At 44.3% G+C, this 23252-nt stretch overlaps 2 protein-coding genes across 3 annotated transcripts in view; both read left to right on the top strand.

Annotated features, from left to right (window-relative positions):
- The window catches only part of LOC122208947 (zinc finger and SCAN domain-containing protein 4-like), a 197679-nt gene extending 181305 nt beyond the window's left edge, over positions 1-16374 (top strand). The window contains exon 6 of the mRNA XM_042920413.1: positions 16322-16374. The gene's annotated coding sequence lies outside the window, so the exon portion shown is untranslated. The remainder of the gene's footprint in view (positions 1-16321) is intronic.
- On the top strand, positions 9796-18430 carry LOC122208949 (zinc finger and SCAN domain-containing protein 4-like). Of its 2 annotated transcripts, none has more exons than XM_042920414.1 (4): positions 9796-9822; positions 16322-16821; positions 17342-17507; positions 17599-18430. In XM_042920414.1, the coding sequence occupies exons 2-4, from the start codon at positions 16429-16431 to the stop codon at positions 18339-18341; spliced, it is 1302 nt and encodes a 433-aa protein (XP_042776348.1). In that variant the 5' UTR covers positions 9796-9822; positions 16322-16428; the 3' UTR covers positions 18342-18430. The 2 variants fall into 2 exon arrangements, with proteins under 2 accessions (XP_042776348.1, XP_042776350.1); XM_042920416.1 differs by lacking the exon at positions 9796-9822 and having other exon boundaries at positions 16322-16374; positions 16699-16821.
- The last annotated feature ends 4822 nt before the right edge of the window (positions 18431-23252 follow it).

Here is a 23252-nt window from a genome sequence, read left to right as displayed (position 1 = left end):
CACCCCTAATGTACCTCATGTTTCTGATCTGTCTTTCCCCTGTTCAGGCAACCACTGACTTCCCTTCATTTATAATAAATTAGTTTGTATTTTCTAGGATTTTCTATTATCTGAGTCATAAAATGTTTTTTTTTTCCTTGTTTGATTTATGATTTGTAATTATTTTGAGATTCTTCAGTGATGCTTATATAAGTATTTCACTCTTTTTATTGCTGTGTAACATCTTTTCTATGGATATACCATTTGTTTATCCATTCATCTTTCAGGAGTCTTTTAGGTACCTCGTTTTAGCTATTGAAAATAAAACTGCTGGAACATTTGTATGTATGTATGTATTTTTCACTTCTCTTGTGTTAGTCACTCAAAGTAAAATGCCTGAGTCAAAGGGTAAGTGAATGTTTAACTTATAAAGAAACCGCCAGACTGATCTAAAATGATCGTTTGCTTTTGCATACCTACCAGGAGTGCATGAGAGTCCCAGTTCTTTCACATCCTTGCCAGTACGTGGTATCAGTCTTTTCGTTCAGTCTTTGGAATTTACCCATTTAATAAGCAAGCAGTAATTTTAATTGCATTTCCTTAAGGATTTATGATGTTGAACATTTTTCTCTTGTATTTGTTTGCAATCTGTAGATCTTCTTGATAAAATGTCTGTTTGTATCTTTTGCTTGTTTTTGTTCCTTGGGTGCTTTCCTGCTGTATACAATGTAATGGCCACCACCCCCCCCCCCCATACACACACACTTTTTAAGTTTAATCTGCACTATTTACATATTCTCCAACATATTCTTCAATCTAGGCTTTCAATAATACAGCGTAGTCCTGGTTCGCAGTGTCTTTCAAGTTCTCTGGGGTGAGTACTCCCACTGTGGCTGATTTCAGACCGCCAGTGTGATGTCACCGAGCACAGTCGGGGAGAGTTGCTAGAGGCGCAGCATTGTTTCCGCCATCCTGAGCCAGCGGCCGCATGTAACCTGTAGAGCACTGATGATAATAAAACACAGTAAAACGATTTAGGAATCGACAAGTTCGGAAGACTTGGTTTTGTTTTTTTTTTTTAATTTTTTTTTCAACGTTTTTTATTTATTTTTGGGACAGAGAGAGACATAGCATGAATGGGGGAGGGGCGGAGAGAGAGGGAGACACAGAATCGGAAACAGGCTCCAGGCTCTGAGCCATCAGCCCAGAGCCTGACGCGGGGCTCGAACTCACGGACCGCGAGATCGTGACCTGGCTGAAGTCGGACGCTTAACCGACTGCACCACTCAGGCGCCCCTGGAAGACTTGTTTAATAGAGGTGTCGTTGGCAACACATAAACCGCACATAGTTCAGAGTATACTTTAATGTTTTGATACATGCTTAACATCCCTAAAACCAAACATTTCATTGGAAACATAACGGAAGATGTATCCTATTGACAATAGTGCAGTTAGATACTTCAGTTCAAGAAACAAAACAAAGCAGGAAAGATATTTGAAGTACAGGAAATTCTTGGAAAAAAGTCAAACTTTGAAAATGTTTTCTCACAAAGGATCAGAAAGAATGCAAATTAACAGTTGAGATGCAATTTGCCAACGGTTTATTTCAGGGTCAAAGCCTGTTTTTATTCTAAACCCTCTGGAAGTTTGTATGTTCTTGTTGACAGAAAAACTGTAAGTAATCCAATGTAATTCTCAGCTTCGGGTTCTATAAAATGATTGGAGAATTTCAACAAATTTAAAAACATTCAGAGGAAATGTTTATAGTTTAAAGTGTTACTATGCTCCCCACATTCTCGATTTTATCACCCATATTTAACTGAGGAGCAGACCTTAGCCCCTAATTTCTAAAGTTTTACAGTGCATATAAACTTAAGGTTTATTGCAGTCTCTCCCGTTTCAGTTGTCTATATTTGGTATGTTTTGTAACAAGAAGAAGTACAAGTAGCACTGATGTCTGGAGAAGATAATAGTCTGTTGTCCCCTTAACCTCCGGCACAGGGGTGGAGCTCAGGGAACAGATCTTTCTAGCTATAATCGCGGCTCTCTGCAGGCATCTGGCAGGGGTGAAATGTATTTGTGTGATGATCCTCATGTATTTGAATGAAAATTTTAAAGTAAGTTCAAAGATGAAATAAGAACGAAAGGAAGGGGGTAGACAAGAGTCAATAGGCAAAACAACAATTGAATCAACTAAATAAGAGAAAATAAACTGGTAAGGGGCCAGAAATCATTTTGAAGATCTATCAAAAAATATATTTAATATACAAATTAGATACGGTTCATTGACTTGGAGTAGGAAGTAAGCAATTTTGTTTACATCTGAGAAAGCACAGTACATACTTAAGAGTCCTCAGGGGTGGGGGGGCAGGGTAGCTCAGTCGGCCGAGGGTCTGACTTTGGCTCAGGTCATGATCTCGGGGTTTGTGAGTTTGACACTCACATTGGGCTCTGTGCTGTCAGCGCAGAACCTGCTTTAAATCCTCGGTCTCCCTCGCTGTCTGTCCCTTCCCCGCTCATGCTCACTAGTTCGTCCTCTCTCTCTCTCTTCAAAAATAAACGTTAAAAAGGGGCTCCTGGGTGGCTCAGTCAGTTAGGCGTCTAACTTCAGGTTGGTCATGATCTTGCAGTATGTGGGTTTGGGCCCCGCATCAGGCTCTGTGCTGACAGCCTGGAGCCTGCTTCAGATTCTCTCTCTCTGTCTCTCTCTCTCTGCCCCTCTCCTGCTCTCTCTCTCAAACTAAACATTAACTTTGTTTTAATTAATAAAAATAAATTCAGATATAATTCACACACACACACACAAAAAAAGCCTGTTTAAAGTATAGTTCAGGGGTGCCTGGGTGGCTCAGTTGGTTAAATGTCTGACTTCGGCTCAGGTCATGATCTCACAGTTCGTGGCTTCGAGCCCCATGTCAGGCTCTGTGCTGACAGCTCTGAGCCTGGAACCTGTTTCAGATTCTGTGTCTCCCTCTCTCTCTGACCCTCCCCCACTCACACTCTGTCTCTCTCTGTCTCTCAAAAATGAATAAATGTTAAAAAGTAATAAATTATAAATTATAAAAGAATCCTCAAAGGTAGGGCATCTGGGTGGCTTAGTCAGTTAAACATCTGATTTGATCTCCACTCAGGTCTTGATCTCAGGGTCACGAGTTCAAGCCCTGCGTCGGACTCAGCACTGGGCATGAAGCCTACTGTAAAAAAAAAAGAATGATCAGAGGAATGGCAGCTCATGGTAGGTTACTGCTACCTTGGTCCCATCCATTAAAGCCCCTATACTCACGTAATTGAAATGAATGAAGCCATTCAGTTGTCCACTGGCAAATGTTTTGCCGTTCTATATATCCTATTCAGTGTCTATTTCAACAACCTTTCAATCACATCCACCCAGAAAGGTGAATTCAACAGTTAATCACTTTCAAAGGAGCACAATACACCTTTACTCAGTTGCCCATGGGATATCTTAGAAGTTCAACCATCACACACCACCAATACTGGCAGAACTCTAGTTGGACTCGGCTGTCCCCAGGCACCCATTTATAGCACTACACTGAGGACCTGCTCCTGTGAGGGAGCATACTAGACACACAGGACATGCAAATAATCATTGTTGCACTTACAGAAGTAGATGGACTGTTGCCCTCCCCCATAAAGTTCAGGGTCATGCCACCTCAGTGGAAGTCCTGGATTCATCTAGTGTGCCTAAGAGCCACTCTCTTCCTGACATAGTTACAAGGCAACTCCCAATTTTGTCAGTTTGGATCAGTCTCAAGCCAAACCTAGTGAAACCTAGGAATGCCTTTGGGCATTCCTTGTTCCTCTTCTTTCATCCGTCCTTGTCGGTCTTGCCCCAGCCCTGATTGGGATGGAGGCCAGGTCAAGGCTCGAGTTTTTATTGTGACAAATGATCATCTCACCATCAAATGCCCCTCTGGCTATCTGTCAGAGTTATTTGGTACCTTGATAAGTGTTGATTTGCTTAGCCTACGCCACAAGCTTTGCCAAATATTCCTGGCTATAAAGGGTACTTAATTTCTAATGCCTGTGATAATCTCACTCAAAGTAGAGAGATCGTGGCTCCAGGACTTACACCCACAACAGTGTGAATAGCAGAGTGGCCGAGAAAGACTAAAACTGGACTTACCTGACAAGAAATCCCACCAAGGAATGCAGGTTCCCTCCAACCACACAGTCACCCAGTCCACACTAAGCCAACGTGGTCAGTGTGCTCTCAATGCCTTTAGTTATAGCGCTCGCACAGAACAAACGCTATTGCCCGGCCTTCTGGCTTCTCATAGTTTGGCTATACCTTCTTGGGATACATAATAGCATGTCCCTGGAACACTGCAGGCCATGAGCAGACCATCTGGCAATGCAACAGCCATCTAGCTATATTTTGGCACACTGACACCCATAGTTAAATGGCCTTTTAAACACCACTGCCATAGCCAACCACTAGTTAGCACCCTAATTTTGTTCCCATCACACTGGCAAAATTCTGTATAGCAGGACATGTCATAAGTTTCCCTCTCAACTGCCTGGCCATGTTGAAGCCTATTCAGATGATCTTAAAGAAACTTTGGCCATAGCACTATCCACAACCTATTGACCTATTTGGCTGGACACATTTCCAAATCTAAACCTCGATTGTTCTCCTGGCCTTCCCTTTAAAAACTAACTCCAAGGACACCTGGGTGGCTCAGTTGGTTAAGTGTCCAACTTGATTTTGGCTCAAGTCATGCTCTGTGTCAGACTCTACACTGACAGCATGGATCCTGCTTAGGATTCCCTCTCTCTCTCTCTCTCTCTCTCTCTCTCTCTCTCTCTCTCTCTCTCTCACTCTCCCTCCCTCCCTCCCACTTGTGCTTGCTTGCTCTCTCCCTCTCTCTCTCAAAAATAAATAAATAAATAAATAAATAAATAAATGTAAAAAAAAAAAAAGAAAAGAAAAGAAACAACTCCCAACTAGTCAGGATGATCACTATAATGTCCCGACCAAAATGCTTCCTGACAGCATAGAAATTCTTGGTTCTCAGGTCAAATGCTAAGACCAAGATTGTAGCCCCAAGGACCATTTTTCCAAATATGCCTCACTTCTGTAGGCATATTTGCTCCACCTCAGACTTCTCTTAATTTGACCTGCCCCATCACCATTTGGGGGCTAAACATCACCTTTTGACCTTCTTCCAAAAAAAAAAATGTTCTGGGTCTTGATTGTGGTTGTAGTTACACGAATCTACCCATGTGATAAAATCACACAGAAACACACACACACACACACACACACACACACACACACATACATGTAAAATGATAACTCTGAAAAAGGTCTGAAGATTGAACCAATGTCCAGTTCCTGGGTTTGACATAAAGATCATGTCAGATGTTACCAGGGGGAAACTAAGCAAAAGGTAGTCTGCACTGTATTTGCGACTTCTCATGAATCTATAATTATTTCAAAATAAAACATTTTAAAAAATCATGTGTTTGTCTTGCTGAATCCCTCCCACAACTTCCCAGAATAGTCAGAATAAAATCCAAATTTCTAGTCATAGCCTACAAAACCATGTTTATCTGCCCCTTTCCCCTCATCCCTCCATCCATCACTCTCTTCCTTTACTGGCCCTACTGGCCTTCCCCTGATTCCACCACCAAGCCAAGCTCTCACTAGCCTCAGGGTCATGTACATGCTTTTCTCTTTGCCAAGAATTTTTCCTCATCTTTGCACCTGGATGGGATCTTTACTGGGCTCCATAATATCATCTGTTATTTAGTGTCTGCTTCCCTTTCTGTTCTGTACAGTTTAGTGCCCATTTTTCCACTTTTACAGACATGAATCCTGAAGCCTGGGGACAGTGGACATGACCAAGGTCAGCCGGTTGGTAATGGGCACAGCTTAGATGATTTAGAGTCTTGGTCTGTCCTGAGTCAAGCACTTAGCTACTTGCCCACCTTACCCCTCTTCACATGTGAACTGGAAGGAGATAAGAGGATAAAGAGCCAAATTGACTGAAGAATCAATCTCCTTTTCCCACCTGTCCTGTCCCAGACCCTGCCCCATCTGCTTCACTTTAAATGAGCTTCACCATTTCCTGGTAAGGAAATTCTGGCCTTTCTTTGAAGTTCCTACCAGCCTCCATACATCTGCCCTCCGGTCACATTGTTGGTTCCCCCAACAATGGTCACCTGTGCATCCTTCTTCTTGTCCCTTGACTTACCCCTGTGTGTATCTTCCTGCCTCATCCCTGAACTTTACCTGCCACCTCCTGTCACATGCCTCAGAGCCCAGTAACTTCAGGATCTCATGTCCATGCCTGACTGAGGCCGCTGAAGCTGCCACCCATGCATCTCCTGCTGGGTCATCACATAGATTTCCCCTCTTTGGGGACTACAGGAAAACCTTGGATTGCAAGTAACTTGTCCTGCAAATGTTCCACAAGATGAGCCAACATGTCTAAGAAATTCTAACTTGATAAACGAGTGATGTCTTGCAATACGAGTAGTCCATGACACTGAACATTACATGATCACAACTGCGCTGATGGTTCTTGAAATTCGCTTTGACATTTGGGTGCTTTGGATTACAAGCGTGTTTCCAGAACGAATTATGCTCGGAAACCAAGCATACTGTACTTGTATCTAGATCTTGATACTCTACGTTCATTTTCTTTATGTATTCGATAATGATGTTTAGTGGCATTATGTGTTAGTCACAGTTTCAGAAACATGAAGCAGAAGAATATCCTTGCCTACAGGCGGGTCACGACCTCAGCTCTTTTATGCTTCCTACTGCATTCTTGGATCTTTTGTCTTTCAGATGTCATCTTCAGTCTGTCATCTGACTCACCAATTCTTTCAATATCTCATTCTCCTATTTATTCTACCCAGTCCTATCTTTATAAACATTTTCCATGACTGATATTTTCCCAATTTTTGTTAGCATATCTTCTTCCTGTGGCCTTTGTCTTTCCTCATCTCCTTGATTATTTTACCTTCTTATTTGAATTTCTTTGTACTTCTCTTCCATCACTGTTTTCCAGATGTCATATGTCGTTGACTACGATCTTTGTGATTTTTGTGATTTTTCCATATCTAATTACTTTTCCCAGGATGTGTGCATTGCCCTGTCTCACGTGTGTCTGGAGGAAAGGCCAAGGTCCGTGTGCTGATGCAGGGAGTACGAAACAAGGGGAGGGGGGCAGGGAAGGGAGCCCAGCTCCCGCTACACTAGGCAACCAGGAGTTTGCATCTCAGCCCGGCCAGGGTGGAGGCGTCATCCAAACTGTCATCCCAAAGGTTGGGGGAATGAGAGAGGATGGACAACAGCGCAGGGACAGCTGGCCAGCCTGACTGACGGCTCCTTAAATCCTCTTGCCTGGTATCAGTGCCTATTCCAGCACCACAGAGGGAAGCTGGTACAGGAAGGAAGGTAATGGCTATCCCGAGGCCATGAAGGTGGGAAAGGAAACCACTTTTGTTTCTTTTTTTTTTTAATGTTTATTTTTGAGAGAGAGAGAGCAGGGGAGGGGCAGAGAGAGAGAGGGAGAGAGGGAATCCCAAGCAGGCTCCATGCTGTCAGCGCAGAGCCCAATGTGGGGCTTGAACCCATGAACCGTGAGATCATGATCTGAGCTGAAGTCAGATGCTTAACTGACTGAGCCCCCCAGGCGCCCCTAAAGACACTTTATTTCATATATATTGTTGATTTCATTAACCCAGGCACCCCAAAAACACTTTTCTTTAACTTGTCATCCCTGCATCTCTGTGCTTGATCTCCCCATGTTGTGGAACAGGACTCTGAAAGTTGCTGTTCTCTGTGCTTCCCTCTAACTTCTCATTTCTCTACCTCGATTTGGGGGAGGGCAGCAGCCCTTGCAAGGTCCCTACCTCTCCTGGCCCCTGAGGCTGTCTTGACGTTTCTGCTCTATAAACCCTTCTGTGGTTCATTTGACTCTGTCCCCCCTGCGGCTGCCGGGTCAGTTTAGCTCACACCCTCTCTCACCTGGAATATTCATTTCAAACAGATGCATAATTAATGAGAACTTACAAGTGTCCAGCTGTACATAAACCACTCAGGATGCAGTGCAGGAAAAAAAAAAAATTCTGTCTGTGAGTTGGTTCAATTCCAGAGTGACAGATAAGAAGACAAGTGGGAAGAGTATAGTTTGTCTGCTGGAGATCGTCGCTATGGAGAAAACTGAAGCAGAGGGTGACCAAAGACCTCCTGGTGGGAGGGGTCCCGAGACGCGAGGAAACGTGTCCAGCGCAGCCTAGGAGAGAAGAGCAGAGAGCTGTGGGTCCCTCCCCCAAGGGGCAGAGGGAGGGGACAATGAAAGACCCACCGTGGGAGTGAGGCCACCAGGTCCTGGAACTGTGGGGGCCTGTGAGGCTTCGGCAGAGCAAGCAAAGGGGCAGACAGGCCACTGGAGCCAGAGCGACAGGGTCTCCAGGCCACTGTCAGGATGCCGGTCACACTGTGTCCGTGACCCTCAGAATGCGGTCTGAGGGTGCCGCCGTCCTCCACACTGGCTCCTGTCTTGGGCTCCTGTCTACGCAGAGAGTAAGTGTATAAACTCAGGGCGAGGTGACACACGTTTTCTGTCTGTTGAATCTGATGACGTAAAAGCCCCTGTATTTCATGTGCCTTTGTTTTCGTGTTGGTTTCGCATTTCTGCTAATTCATTTCTCTTGCATTTTGTGAAACGGTGGGTCTGTGACATGTTGGGGCGTAGGGAGGTCTTTTACCTTCACCAAGGGCGGCCTGCACCCTGGCAGATTGATTCTGGAAGCCATCGGGGAGCTTCAGCAGAGGGGGGACGTGGTCAGGTGGTTATAGAGGGTCCCCGGAACGGCTGCTTTGAGGAGAGAAAACTGGCAGGTGGAGAGGAGGCCAGACAGGAGCCGATCCCCGCCAGTGAGGTGTGATGGGGGCTGTGCAGCAGTCGAAGTGGTTTGACTCCGGAAATGACTTGAAAGTGGAGGACAGACGGACGATGTTTGGACTGCCTGACAGGTACCTTCCGTCAAAAATCCATTCCATCTGCTTCCCCGAGTCTCTCTCATCTTGTACGGGGTGGTCGCTTCCTCTACAAAGAGTTGGGACACAGAAGAGCCCAGTTTCCCAAAATCTATTGCTGCCACTCTCCCCTCCCCCTGCCCCCCAGTGGGTACACGGTGGCCTTCCCAGCCACATTTCAAACCAGGGGCCTGTCACTATTGTTAACTCCGCCCTCCCTGACGGTGAGTCTCAGCCATGCTGTGCTTTCTCGACATAAAATAAGAACCCAGCTCCCTTCCCGCTAAAATAATGTTTGTTTCAGTCCCTGCGGTCTTTTTGCTGAACTAGGAACCTCTCCTCTGGGGTCCTGGGGCACCCTCCAACTCACTGCCTGGGATTGACACAGGACGAGAGAACATTAACCTTGTTCTCTGCCACACTTGCAATCCACAAATCTAGACAATTAGCATCAGCAACTTTGTGTGAGACTCGCTTAAGACAAAACTTGGCGGGAATTTATGTGAGACTAACGTTAATCTTTGCATCCCCCACTCAGTGTGTGTTGTTACATTTCACTGCAGAAATACTAGGATTTGATTGTGGCTGGTTGTCCCAGCCCCAGGGGCGTAACCTAATAACGTATCAGAGAGCTGGAGCTGGGGCGGGATTCCATCGGCAGGCAGATTGTATCCAATCACATCTGTAAATGCATCCCTGACCCCAGACCCTATAAGAGGGAGGAGCCTCCGGAAGGCCCGTCAGATGAGCCCTGTGCAGAGTGTGAGTCACACCGCAGCTCGGCGTTTAGCCCAGGCTCGCCCGGTTTGAAGTTCAGTCTTCCTGAGGTGAGTTTTCAGAACAGAAGGAAATTTTCTGATTTTATGTGTGTGTGTGCACGTATGTGTACGTAGGCATAGCTCGGGGCGTGGGGGGAACATTCCTAGGTGCAAAGTTATGGGGGTCCCTCAAGTGTGAGGGATGGTCTATTGTTTCAACAGTTCTGTGTAAAAACCTGGGTGGATTGGGGCACCTGGGTGGCTCAGTCGGTTGGGCATGCGACTTCGGCTCAGGTCAGGATCTTGTGGTTGACTGAGTTCGAGCCCCTTGTCCGGCTCTGTGCTGACAGCTCAGAGTCTGGAGCTGCTTCGGATTCTGTCTGTCTGTCTGTATCTCTCTCTCTGCCCCTCCCCCACTCGTGCTCTGTCTCTCTCGCTCTCAAAAATAAACAATAAAAAAAAAAAACCTGGGTGGATTGCAGGAGACTTCTCCTGGGAAAGTCTTTTTTTTTTTTTTTTAAGTTTATTTATTTTTGAGAGAGAGAGAGGAAAAGCTCAAGCATGAGGGGGGGAAGGGCAGAGAGAGAGAGAGAGAGAGAGACTGGGAGAGAGAGAATCCCAAGTAGGCTCCATGCTGTCAGTGCAGAGCCTGCTGAGGGGCTCGAACCCACAAATCTTGAGATCATGACCTGCACCAAAATCGAGAGTTGGATGCTTAACTGATGGGGAGCCACCCAGGTGCCCCTCGTGGGAAAGTCTTTTTGTGTGGCTCTGTTATCTTGTTAATTTTATGTTTCTTGGTAATTTACTTTTATTACGTCTTGTGAACGTGTTGGCTCACGGCAGATTGGGATGAATAGGTTGGAGCTGAAATTTAAAGGATGGGTGTCATAGGGTGCCTGGGTGGCTCAGTCAGTTAAGTGGCCACCTCTTGATCTCCCCTCAGGTCTTGATCTCAGGGTCACGAGTCTGAGCCCTGAGTTGGGCTCCGCACTGGGCGTGGCACCTACTTAAAAAAAAAGTAAAGGGTGGGTACTAGGTATTTAGCAGACTTTTACTGAGTGCTTATCATATGCCAGCGAATGCTCTATTATGTATTAACTCTTTTAGCTCCCATGGCAAGTCAGGGTGCTGGGTATTATCAGAGATCAGAGTCCTCATGACACAGACAAGAACCTGATGGGTAATATGTCTGGGGTCACACAGCTTGTAAATGCCCGATTCCAGATTAAGAACCCTGGCAGGATGAGCACCTGGGTGGCTCAGTCAGTTAAGCATCTGCCTTCAGCTCAGGTCATGATCTCCCGGTTTGTGAATTGAAGCCCCTCTGTGCTGACAGCTCAGAGCCTGGAGCCCGCTCCGGATTCTGTGTTTCCCTCTCTGTCTGCCCCTCCCCACCGCTCATGCTCTGTCTCTCTCTCTCTCTCTCTCTCTCTCAAAAACAAAGAAAACATTAAGAAAAAAAAAAAAAGACCCCTGGAAGGCTGGAGTTTGTTTTGTTTTGAGATATAATTGATGTATAACATTATGTTAGTTTCAGGTGTACAACATATGATTCGATATTTGCATACACTGCAAAATGATCACCACAATAAGTCTTGTTAACATCCATCCCCTTCCATAGTGTCATTTTTTTTCTCTTATGATGAGAACTTTTAACATGGCAGTCAGGGTTTTAACTCCAAAGTCTTAGCCATAGTAGTGTTCCACAGCTGTGTCTGTGCAGGATTGAGTGCATGTCTACAAGTGTGAGCGTGTGGTCCGTGTGCGCCTGGGATAATCTGGAAATGAAACTTGTGGGGAGGCCCAGAAGAAGAAGGGGGCATGGATTCTACAGGGAAAAAAAAGAGGGAGGGAGGCCAGTGTACCTGGGTACAGAGAACCAGCCACCACACCTAAGGTGGGGCCGGAGGGTGAGATGGCCCAGGCAAGGCCTCCTGAGACCAGGAAGGACTTGGTACTTTTCTTGAATGCAACAGGTAGGCATAGAAGGAGTCAGGTGGAGTGTGACCTGAGCATATGGGCATTTAATAAAAGTTGACTAGAAGCTTTGTGATAAACGGATTAAGAAAAGACAAGAATGTATTCACTGTTCTATGGGGTTTTCCCCAGAATCCTCCTGGCCTCATTAACTGACAGGATCAGGGTGGCTAGTCTGATTAGAGCTTGACACAAAAGCACAAAATGGCATCAACGAACAGAAATTAATCAGGTCTTTGTGTGCCCACATACCAACCCTACCACTCATTTTCTGAATTTGTGGTGTGAAATTTGCTGTTTTAAAAAAATACAAATTTGGAGGGGCGCCTGGGTGGCTCAGTCGGTTAAGCGGCCGACTTCGCTCAGGTCATGATCTCACGGTCTGTGAGTTTGAACCCCGCGTCGGGCTCTGTGCTGACAGCTCAGAGCCTGGAGCCTGTTTCAGATTCTGTGTCTCCCTCTCTGTCTGACCCTCCCCCGTTCATGCTCTGTCTCTCTCTGTCTCAAAAATAAATAAACATTAAAAAAAATTTTTTTTAAATAAAAAAATACAAATTTGGGCGGGGGGGGGGGTCGCCTGGTGGCTAAGCGTCCGACTGGTCGGACTGGTTGCCTGGTCGGTTAAGCGTCCGACTTCCTTTCCGGTGATGATCTCAAGGTTTTGTGAGATTGAGTTCTGAGCTGGCAGCACAGAGCCTGCTTGGGATTTTCTCTCTCTGCCCCTCTCTCTGCCCCTCCTTCACCTGCACTGTCTCTGTCTCTCTCAAAATAAATAAGTAAACTTTTTAAAAACTATAAAAATACAAGTCTTTGAAATTTTAACCATCCATAAAATGGGAGGACACAAAAATAGAGCAACAATATGGACGTAGAATTAAATCTTTCATTCATTCAGCATCCCAATGGTGTGGCTACAGTTACCCAGATAATGTGATTTGTAGCCAGAAATCAATATGGAGAAATGCAAACTCAATTTCATCTCTGCTGGATCCTACCCTTGGGTGGAAGAGAACAGGAATCAGAAATAGATCAACATAAAATTGTAGCTCTGAGAAAAGCAGCGAAGGAAGGAATGTTTTTCATAAGGAAGGGGAATCATTGATAGGGAAAAAAACCAGTAAGAGAAAGTTTCCTAAGGAATGTATCTTTGGACTGACACAGAGGGGATACCTGGAGGGAAGGAGGTGGAGAGGGTGGGTGAGTGGGTTGTGCAAATGTCTGTGTCTGATGTAAGAGGAGTTTCCAACACAGGATGAGATCATTTGTATGGATTCCTATCTCTTCTATTTCATTCGCTTTATTCTCAACTTTTTCTAATATTTTGTTATTTATTCTGAGAGAGAGAGAGAACAGGCAGAGGAGGAGCAGAGAGAGAGGGAGAGGGAGAATCCCAAGCAGGCTCTGTGCTGTCAGTGTAGAGCCCGAGGAGGGATCGATCCCACAAACCGTGAGATCATGACCTGAGCTGAAATCAGGTCGGATGCTTAACTGACTGAGCCGTCCAGGTGCCCCTAAAATTGAACATTTTTATTGAAGTGTAATGCACATACAGAAAAATGAAAAAGTGGAAGTAGATAGCTTGGGGGATTTTTACAGAGAAACTCTCCTGCATAAACGACCTCCAAGATCAAGAGGTGGAGGGGCGCCTGCCTGGTTCAGTCGGTAGAATGTGTGACCCTAATTTCAGGGTCATGAGTTCAAGCCCCAAGTAGGGTTTGGAGCCTACTTAAAAAAAAAAAACAAAACAAAACCAGACCAAGAGGTGGAATACTGCCAGCGGAAACTGCGAGTAGAACATCTCACAATTCTGTTTAGTTCTGGGGTGGGGTCCTCCTATGCAGCCCTCCATGTGTGTACCTATCCCAGTATCTACTGTGGTTCCCCAAAGTAACCAACATCTTAAATAATATTGATAGTATTATGCTTTTTTTGTTGTTGTTTTTAGTTTATTTATTTATTTTAGAGAGAGAGAGAGAGTGAGTGAGCAGGGAAGATGCAGACAAAGAAGGAGAAAGAGAAAGAATCCCAAGCAGGGTCCGGACTCCAAGTGCAGAGCCAGACACCGGGTTTGAACTCACAAACCGTGAGATCATGACCTGAGCCCAAGCTGGATGCTTAAACCGACTGAGCCAACCAGGCGCCCTTTGTGGGTTTTTTTTTTTTTTTAATGTTTATTTATTTTTGAGAGAGTAAGAGAGAGGCAGAGTGCAACCAGGAGAGGAGCAGTGAGAGAGGGAGACACAGAATCCAAAGCAGGCTCCAGGCTCTGAGGGGTCGGCACACAGCCTGATGCGGTGCTTGAACCCACAAACTGTGAGATCGTGACCTGAGCCGAAATTGGCAGCTTAACCCACTGAGCCACCCAGGGCACCAATTGTTTTGTTTTGTTTTGTTTTGTTTTTTAAAGTAAACTCTACACTCAATGTGGGGCTTGAACTCATGACCCTGAGATCAAGGGCTTCATACTCTACTGACTGAGCCAGCTAGGCACCCCTTGTATGCTTTTGAAATAACATAAATGGGAATAAACAAAATGAATTTTTTCGTTTCTGCATTATTTCATTCAACATTATGGTTGTGGTTATTCTGTTGCATTCATTTACATCGCTATCAAATATAACTCTGTGATTTAATGATAATCTATCCTCTTTAATGTTGGACATTTAGATTGTTTACAACATGGGAATATTGTGAATTATGATGACATAAACACTCTCATTTATGTCTTTGATGCACACGAGTAGATTTTGCTGTTGAATATATGCCCTGGAGTAATACTGGTGAGCTATATCATGGAGAATACATAAATGCACATTTTGTAGATACCAGTCAAAACATGTCCACAGTGAGTACTCACCAGTAGAGACTGAGACTTCTAGGTATTCCTGTCCATGCTGACAGAATGATTTTTCTCATTCTGGCAGATATTTCTTAGAGTGTTATTGTAGTTGTTTTTTTTTTTTTTAAGTTTATTTGTTTTTGAGAGAGAGCATGTGTGTGAGGTGGGGAGGGGCAGAGGGAGAGGAAGAGAGAGAATCCCAAGCTTTCCTGCTGAGTTCTTACTGTATTGTATTAAAAATATTTTTTTACTACAGGTTCTTAAATATATTCTTCCAGGTGGTCTTCTAGAAGCTTTATTTTACATTTCAGAGATTTAAAAAACTCATCTAGAACTAATTTTTGTAAATGGGGTAGGACGGGGGTCAGGATTAATTTTCCCCTTTCTGAATATTCAGTTGACCTAACACCGTTTATTGAAGAAAAAAAAGGCTTTCCTCTCTGCACATGCATTTCAGTGTCGTGTTGTATAGAAAGCAAGTGACAGTATAGATGTCGATCATATCAGGATAACATGCTGTTCTGTTTCCTTATCTATCTTTGTGCCATGATCATGGTCTTAATGAATATAATCTCATAATCAGTTTTGTTTTGTGGTTATGTAGATCCTGAAATATTATTCTTCTTCAGAATTGTCTGGGCTATTTTTAGCCTGTTTATGTCTAATTTTAGAATCAGCTGTCAATTTTCTCACACATACACACAAACACAAGCCATTTGCTGGATTTCCAATGGTATAGCATTGAGTTCACAGAGAAACTTGGGGATCATTGATGTTTCCCAACTGGAATTGGGTCTTGCCATCCGTGAACATAGTTGTCCTTTATGCCTATGATATTTATTGATATTGTGTATTTCTGTAGAGGACTTGTACATTTTCACTGGAGTTTTTCTTAGATATTTCATGTTTAATGGTAATATATATCATTGAGGTTTTTTTTTTTTTGTTTTAAGCTGCTTGTGTTATTATACAATCCAATCGATTTTGGTAAATTGGTCTTGTATCAGACATTTTGCAAAAATTCATTTTGCAAAAATTGTCTAAGATTTGTAGAATATTTGATCCTTTGTTGGAAACAAAATCAGGAAATGTATAAATAATGATATTTGATACATTTTCTTGCCTTTTTTACCGGTAAAAGAGTATTCCAATGTTGCATAGAGTTGAAAGTGGCCCTCCACCTCTCAATTTCAAGGAAAAAACTTTTAAGGATAATTTTTGCTGTGTTTTGTAGAACTTTATGATATCAGGGATGTTCTCTTCCTTCCTAGCTTACTAAATGTCTTTTTTGGTAATGAGCACTGACTTTTATGAGGCACTTTTAAAGTACCCAAGAAGATGATTATATTGTATTTTCCTAAATTCTCTTCATGTGGTAAGTTACATCAATATTTTTTTAGTTTAACCCAACTTTTCGTTTAGAAAGTTAACCCCACTTGTTTTGTGATCTATTATTCTCTTTATATGTCACTGAATTTGATTTACAAACTTTGTTTTCCGTGAGATATCCTGATCTGTAGTGTAGTTTTCTTTAATGCACTTGTAAAATTTTGTTATCAGGGAGCTGCTGAACTTATTAACTAAAAGGGGAGTGTTCTCACTTTTTTATGCTCTGGGAGAGTCTGTGTAGGATTAGACTTCTTTCTCTCTTAAATGTCTAGTAAAATTCATCCATAAACTCCTCTGAAACTGAATTTTTTTTTAATTATGGCGGTGCTGAAATTAATTATATACCTCTTCTATTTCTAGCTGGCACTCTTCGAGTATCTACCAGTTGGTGAAACAGATCTTCAGATAAACAAGTCAGTACGAATTGAATATCCAAAGTTGAATCTCTCTGAGAATTCTTGTTAAGAATGGCTTTAGATCTCAGAATTTCATGTCAGGGAGAACCATCTAGGAATGTCCCTGGGTCAGAAAACCTAGAGCATAAGCCCAGCCAAGGACCAGCCATTCAGGGGGAAGAGATCTATGAGTTCCCCAGCGCTCAGCTCAGTTTATTTCAAAACAGTAATAACTCATGCGCAAGGGAGGAGCTGCAAAATCTCTACAACTTATTTCACTCATGGCTGCAGCCAGAAAAACACAGCAAGGATGAAATTATTTCTCGTTTGGTCCTGGAACAGTTTATGATCAATGGCCACTGCAGTGACAGGTCCGTGTTGAAAGAGAAATGGAATACAAGTGGCAGAAACATGGAGAAATTCATGGAAAATCTAACTGACGATGGCATGAAACCACCTGGATTAGTGAGTAAAGGGTTTTGACTCCTGGGGTGAGGGGCAGAGGTGTGTAAGGATTAAGTACCACCTGTTGGAGTTGCCTGGAAGTAGAGACAGGAGAGTCATTGTAGACCCACTTACTAGTTCTCACCAAAGAGACGCTTTACCATTGCTAAGAAAGCAAAAGTGAAAGCAGATGTTTTATAGGCATCTAGTCAGGAGGACATATAAGAGCCACTATCTAAATTGATTAGAGCCAGTGAGATGGTAGGAAGGCTCACTAAGAAGTTGACGATAGAGCAGAAACCTCAAGAATGGGGAAAAGTACCTTAACACAAGCTTGCTCTCCCCTCAGAAAGCCTTAGTATTAGGCTTGTCTCATTGGGAAAGGCACAGTAGCAAGAAATTACCATGAAATTTAAGGCCGGCAGAGATAAGAGCAGAGCAGTGGGTGTGGCAGCACACAGTAGAGGGATCCTGGGAAACTTGATGAGTGCAGGTCTTCCATGAGATCTATTTCCCCACAGTAATCAGGCTTTGTTTATAGGTCCACGTCCACATGCAGGGACAGGAAGCCCTCTTTTCTGAGAATATGCCCTTAAGAGAAGTCATTGTTCATTTCACCAAACAGTTGTCAGCAGGAACCCCAACAGGAGAGAACATGGGGACACGGTCCTGTACTCCCCAGGATACTTCTCTGGCAATGGGACGAGGTGAGTGGGGCAGGCCAAGGTACCGGAGGAATGTTCTATGTGGACTTCCTCCTGGCTACAACTTCACTGAGTCACATTTTTCCCCTCACAGGAGATGAAAATAAAGAAAATGGTGGCAACATTGACCAAGTAAATGACGGTATTACTAGTCAAGGCAATGAAATCCCTTCCCTGCTCATTATCCAGGAAGAGGGCTATCCTAGGCCTGAAGACGACAGTGTTTCTTTGAAGAATCCAGTCAGCTCTGGAAGAACAGGTCTAGCTATCTCCGGGTCCCAGGAGGGGTGCCCAAAAGGACCCCCTTATCAAGATATCCTTATGGAACTGGGACCAGGGTTTCTCTCTCAGCCAGTCAAGGTCACCCCTGAGCCTGTTCCTACCCACCAGAATGAGGGAATCTCCACATGTGAGGGACTCCAAGAAAGATCCCATGAAGCCCCCAAACCATATAGATGTGAAAAGTGTCCCAAGATCTTTAGGTATTTCTCTCAGCTAAAAGCCCATCAGAGAAGACACAATAATGAGAGGACATTTATTTGTGCTGAGTGTAACAAAGGCTTCTTCCAAGCATCAGACCTACACGTGCACCAGATGACTCACGCAAGAGAGAAGCCTTTCACGTGCAGCACGTGTGAAAAGTCCTTCAGCCACAAAACCAACCTCCAGGCTCATGAGAGAATCCACACGGGAGAGAAGCCCTACGCGTGTTCCCTTTGCCGGAGAAGCTACCGCCAGTCATCCACCTACCACCGCCACCTGAGGACTCACCAGAAAATGGCCTTCAAAAGTGCTCCTTCCACACCAGAAGCTTCCTCAGCTGCAGCCCCAATGTAATGTACACAAATGTATATGCAAGTATGTATATTTCCATCGTACTTCTCTGTTTGGAAGATAATTCCTAATTTCCTGATCATATTCTCCATTTCCTGTCTTACTCCATTAAAATATAACTTTAAGGAGGTCGGGGAATTTGTTTGTTCACTGAAGTATTTCTGGTACCTAGAAAAATGGCTGCCACATTTCAAATGACCAATAAGTAATCTGTTGAATTAATTAATAAAGGTGTAATGTTGGTGTTTATTCCTTAAAATCCAGGAACGTCCAGCCCTATGACACAAACGGCAGTTCCCAGAGGTCATGTGAGGCTTTCCTTCTGCTCCCCTGTCCTCTGTCCACACCCTTCACCTTCAGTGGGCCGCACGTACCTAAAAAGGTGGAGAGCAGAGGCAGAAACTCAGAAATCGAACTGAGGCTTTGAAAGGGAAACTTTATGTTCAAATGATAGATTCCTTTAATTCACTGGGAACATTAACAGCTAAGCTGACCTGATATGATTGGTGATGGAAGGTTGCCGAATGCTCTTTTATTGACAAATCATTACCAAAAAAGTCAACTACTTTACATTCCTTTCTTCCAGAGATGGAAGGTATGGGGGGGATGGGGAGTCTGTTTGCAGAACTAGTTTGAAAGGGCAGTTTGGGGAGAAGAAAAGATTCCGGGCACAGCTGAGGCAAAAGCACATTTACTGGTTATTTGGAATACACTCGTGAGCCAGTTTCGACCAGGTATTGGGGCTCCATCGCACTGAGAAACCAGAAGGTACATGTAGAAAGGGCTTGAATCATGGAAGGGGGTACTCTGTGGGGTAAACTGTGACATTTCTCTCGGTGCATCTATAGCACAGAAAGCTACGCGGCCACAGATAGTGGTCCGCTGTGTGGGAAGCCCATTCACCCATCCTCTTTCCCGGGCTGTCTCCATGGGTTTGCTATTGTCAATATTCTTTTTTTTTTTTTTTTTTTTTTTTTTTTTTTTTTTTTTGCTATTGTCAATATTCTTGCACATACCTCTTGGTGCAAGGGAAAGCTTTTGTTCGGGAAGACCTCTGTGAGGCGGGTTATGAAATAATACAAAATGTATGTGCTGGGGGGTGCCTGGGTTACGTGGCCAACTCTTGATTTCAGCTCATGGTCTCACAGTTCGTAAAATCAAGCCCACTGTCAGGTTCTGTGCTGACAGCGTGGGGCCTGCTCGGGATTCTCTCTCTTTTCCCTTCCCTCTCTGCCCCTCTCCCACTCGGGCGTACATGTTCTCTCTCTCTCTCTCAAAATAAATAAACATTAAAAAAAGAAGAACCTATGTTTAAAAAAAAGAATATTGAAAATATATATGTTTGTCTCTGCCCCCCAGTTCCTGGCACAGAGCTCCTAAAACCCTTGTTATTTATTTTTTGTCTTTAATTTTTAAAATGTTTCCATTTATTTTTGAGAGAGAGAGCGTGCACATGAGAAGGGGGGAAGGGAAGAGAGAGGGGGGCAGAGGGTCTGAAGCAGGGTCTACACTGACAGCAGAGAGGCCAATGAGGGGTTCGAACTCATGAACCATGAGATAGTGACCTGAGCCCAAGTTGGATGCTTAACCGACCGAGTCACCCAGGTGCCCCATCCTTGTAATTTCTTAAGTGATGACAGCACTAGAAGCACCTTTTGTTCTCATATTTGGTCTTTGACCCTGGTTCCTGATACAGAACCCCTAAATCCTGTGGAATTTCCTTGGTGATAGGAGTGTCTTTCATTTCAGTGATGCAACTCCTGAGTAGCTTCAGGATGGGGCGTGGTCACCAAAAAGACCAAGCCATGTGTAGAAGCTTGGAACTTTCTACCCCATCCTCCAGACGTGGAGAGGGGCTAGAGATTGAGTTAATGATCAATCGTGCCACACAAAGTTTGGGGAACTTGGTGAACAGCCACGTGCCAGGAAGCTGGTGCACCCCCAAGTCCATGGGGACGGGACCTCCTGTTCTGGGGACCCTTCTAGATCTCGCCACAGCCTGGCAGCTTACAGATGCACCAGTACTCACAGAGACTCAAGAGACAGGCATGTCCTAGGGACGCCCAAACAACATACAGGACTGCACGGTCCCCCAGGACCGAGTGTGATGAGGGGGATGGGTGTGAAGAGAGTCTGGCTTCGAGAAAACAACCCATCCCATCTCTGCGGATGTGACGATGCACTGGTGGAAGAACAGAAAGTTGGGTGCACACCTTGGTACAGCCCGGAGTCCCACACAGGCGTGAAGACTCACAGGTGGTCAGGGAGAAACCAGCTGGGGCCTAGAAGTCTTTACACAGAAATGCTTGCCCCCAGGGCCGAGAAGCCTCACTCCAGCTGGGACAGGAAGGTGGGAGAGTTGCGGGCTTTACAGGAGGGGTGGGAACTTTCTAGCGGGTCAGCAGTCATCGTTTGGACTATTTGCAATTTACTAACAATGGTGAGGAGGAGCTATCAGGGCTAAGGTCTCCAGCAAGAGCTACGGGCAGGGAGGTATGAAGGCGGCTCTCAGTCCTTCAAGGCCTCACAACCTCCACAATACTGACAATGATAACCGGGTGACAGCTCATATGGGGGCACAGAGTGGAAGTGTCACCCAGAAGCCATATTTAGGCTTTCTCCCTCCGAGGGGAGAAATCGTTACTGATGGTGGTGAGGGGGCAAGATGGCCCGCGGGGACACCGATGACCTGGAAAGCCTCAGGTGGAAAGCGTCTCGAGCAGGCTCTGCTCCGCCAGCACAGGGCCTGACCAGGGCTGGAACTCGCAACACGTGACATCACGACCTGAGCTGAAATCAAGGGTGTAATGCTTAACCGACGGAGCTGCCCAGGAACCCTCTCTGTGCTTTTAATTGTGGGTCCAGCTTTGTTTCTGCCATTGCTGTGTCCAAGGACCCCAGTCTGGCAACATCATAATGTGCTCTCGGAATCAAATGAACTTCCATAATTTCCATACCACATCTGCCGATTTCTCTCTTTATTTCAATTCATTCTATGATTTCATTTCCAACTTGGTCCTCCAATTTCCCTTTCCCCTTCTTTTATTTTGCTTCACTCTTCTAGTCTATTACATGTCTCATTCCACTCATGATTTCTTCAATGTCTCATTTCAACCTTAAGTGGGTTTATAAAATGTTAGACAAATTCATTCGTGTATAGCTTTGAGGTTTTGATCTGTTACATAACAAAATTCAACTGAGTAAGTTTTAAAGATCTTACTGGCTTTATTCAATGATTCATGAGTCACGCAGGATCCCATCCAGTAAACAGAAAGGGGCTCCAAGGAGCTGTACAAACTGGAAGACTTTTATAGGCAGAAGGGATAGGACAAGGAAGTTACTAACAAAAAGTAGATTGTTTCAGGCAAGGTGACCTTGCTTTGGGGGACAGTAGAGCTCTATCAGGCAGATTACCTCACTAGTGCCGACCAGGTAATTCCAGATTGACCAGCTTAAGATTCCACACCTGGGAGAGGTTGAAGCCAAAATTGAGTTAGGTATTAAGTGTTAGTTTGATGACACGGGCTTAGGACAAGTGACTCTATTTGGGGCTCCTTGTCTCTTTTCTTAACAGTTCCCTCTGGTATACTCACCCACCCCTCCCTTCAACCTTCCAACCCAAGGGAATGGACACTTCTAAATTCGTAAGGATCCACAAGACACATTTCACCCTCAGTTATAAATTTATAAATATTTGTAAATATTCAGTAAAATTGGGGCTCCTGGCTGGCTCAGTCAGTTAAGACTACAACTCTTGATCTCGGCTCAGGTCATGATCTCACAGTTCTCAGGATGGAGCCCTGAGTGGGGCTCTGCACTGAAAGCACAGAGCCTGCTTGAGATTCTCTCCCTCTCTCTCTCTGCCCCTCCCCTGCTTGCTCTCTCTCTCTCTCTTTCTCTCAAAATAAAGAAATAAACTTTAAAAAACATCAACTCTTTAAAAAAAATATTCAGTGAAATATCCATTGACTTGCCTTTATCTAACCTGTTTGCTGGATTGATTATTGGTTCCATTTGTTTTAAAAATCTTACTAGTCAATATGCACGGTATATGGAAGGTCATTGCTAGCGGGATATGTTCTGCCATATTTACAATTCTGTTCCCATGGTTACTTATCAAAAGACACAGTCTCTTTATTTTGGTTATTTATTACATATAATATACTGAAAATAATTGAAATATAAGTTCAAGAAACCCCTAGTGCTTTGTTTCAATTATTTCTAAATTTAATATCCTGGAAAAACATGTTTAAAATGTTACCGAGTCTGGGGTGCCTGGGTGGCTCAGTCGGTTGAGCGTCCAACGTCGGCTCAGGTCATGATCTCGCGGTCCGTGAGTTCGAGCCCCGCGTCAGGCTCTGTGCTAACAGCTCAGAGCCTGGAGCCTGTTTCAGATTCTGTGTCTCCCTCTTTCTCTGACCCTCCCCCGTTCATGCTCTGTCTCTCTCTGTCTCAAAAATAAATAAACGTTAAAAATTTTTTTTAAAAAAAGGAAAAAAAATAAAACATACAATGTTATTTTAACTCTAGTTAGCATTTCTTAGACATTTTTCATGTGTTTATCATTATTTTTCCTCTAAGCATTACCATTCACAGGGCACACCTGGATGGCTTGGTCGGTTTGATGAGGGACCATAAGGCAAGCTGAAGGCCAAGTACAAGCTAGCACAACCCCACCCCCACTCGCAGGTGGGATATGTGTGACATTCCTCAGGCCCTCCTGGCTGCCCAAGAAGAAAGGAAAGAACACAAAACAAACGCTTAAACCGATAGAGTCTTCATCAGTTTACAAATCTCTCATCAATGGCCTAATCTCTAGGAACTCCCTACTGTCTTAATGATAATGCTTTGCTAGAGGGGAAAACAATCTTAGCTTGACAATAGCTGGGCTTCCCCCAATCTGTAAATCCTCTT

The sequence above is a fragment of the Panthera leo genome, chromosome E2 (genome assembly GCF_018350215.1).
Source record: "Panthera leo isolate Ple1 chromosome E2, P.leo_Ple1_pat1.1, whole genome shotgun sequence".
NCBI lineage: Eukaryota > Metazoa > Chordata > Mammalia > Carnivora > Felidae > Panthera > Panthera leo.
The sequence above is the reverse complement of the archived record's forward strand: the minus strand, read 5'-3'. Positions and strand labels throughout refer to the sequence as shown.

Excerpts from the sequence above, each read along its gene's own strand:
- LOC122208949 (XM_042920414.1), top strand. The coding sequence starts at position 16,429 with ATGGCTTTAGATCTCAGAATTTCATGTCAGGGAGAACCATCTAGGAAT. Across the intron at positions 16,822-17,341 it reads GCATGAAACCACCTGGATTA|GTCCACGTCCACATGCAGGG; the intron begins GTGAGTAAAGGG and ends CTTTGTTTATAG. Across the intron at positions 17,508-17,598 it reads TTCTCTGGCAATGGGACGAG|GAGATGAAAATAAAGAAAAT; the intron begins GTGAGTGGGGCA and ends TTCCCCTCACAG.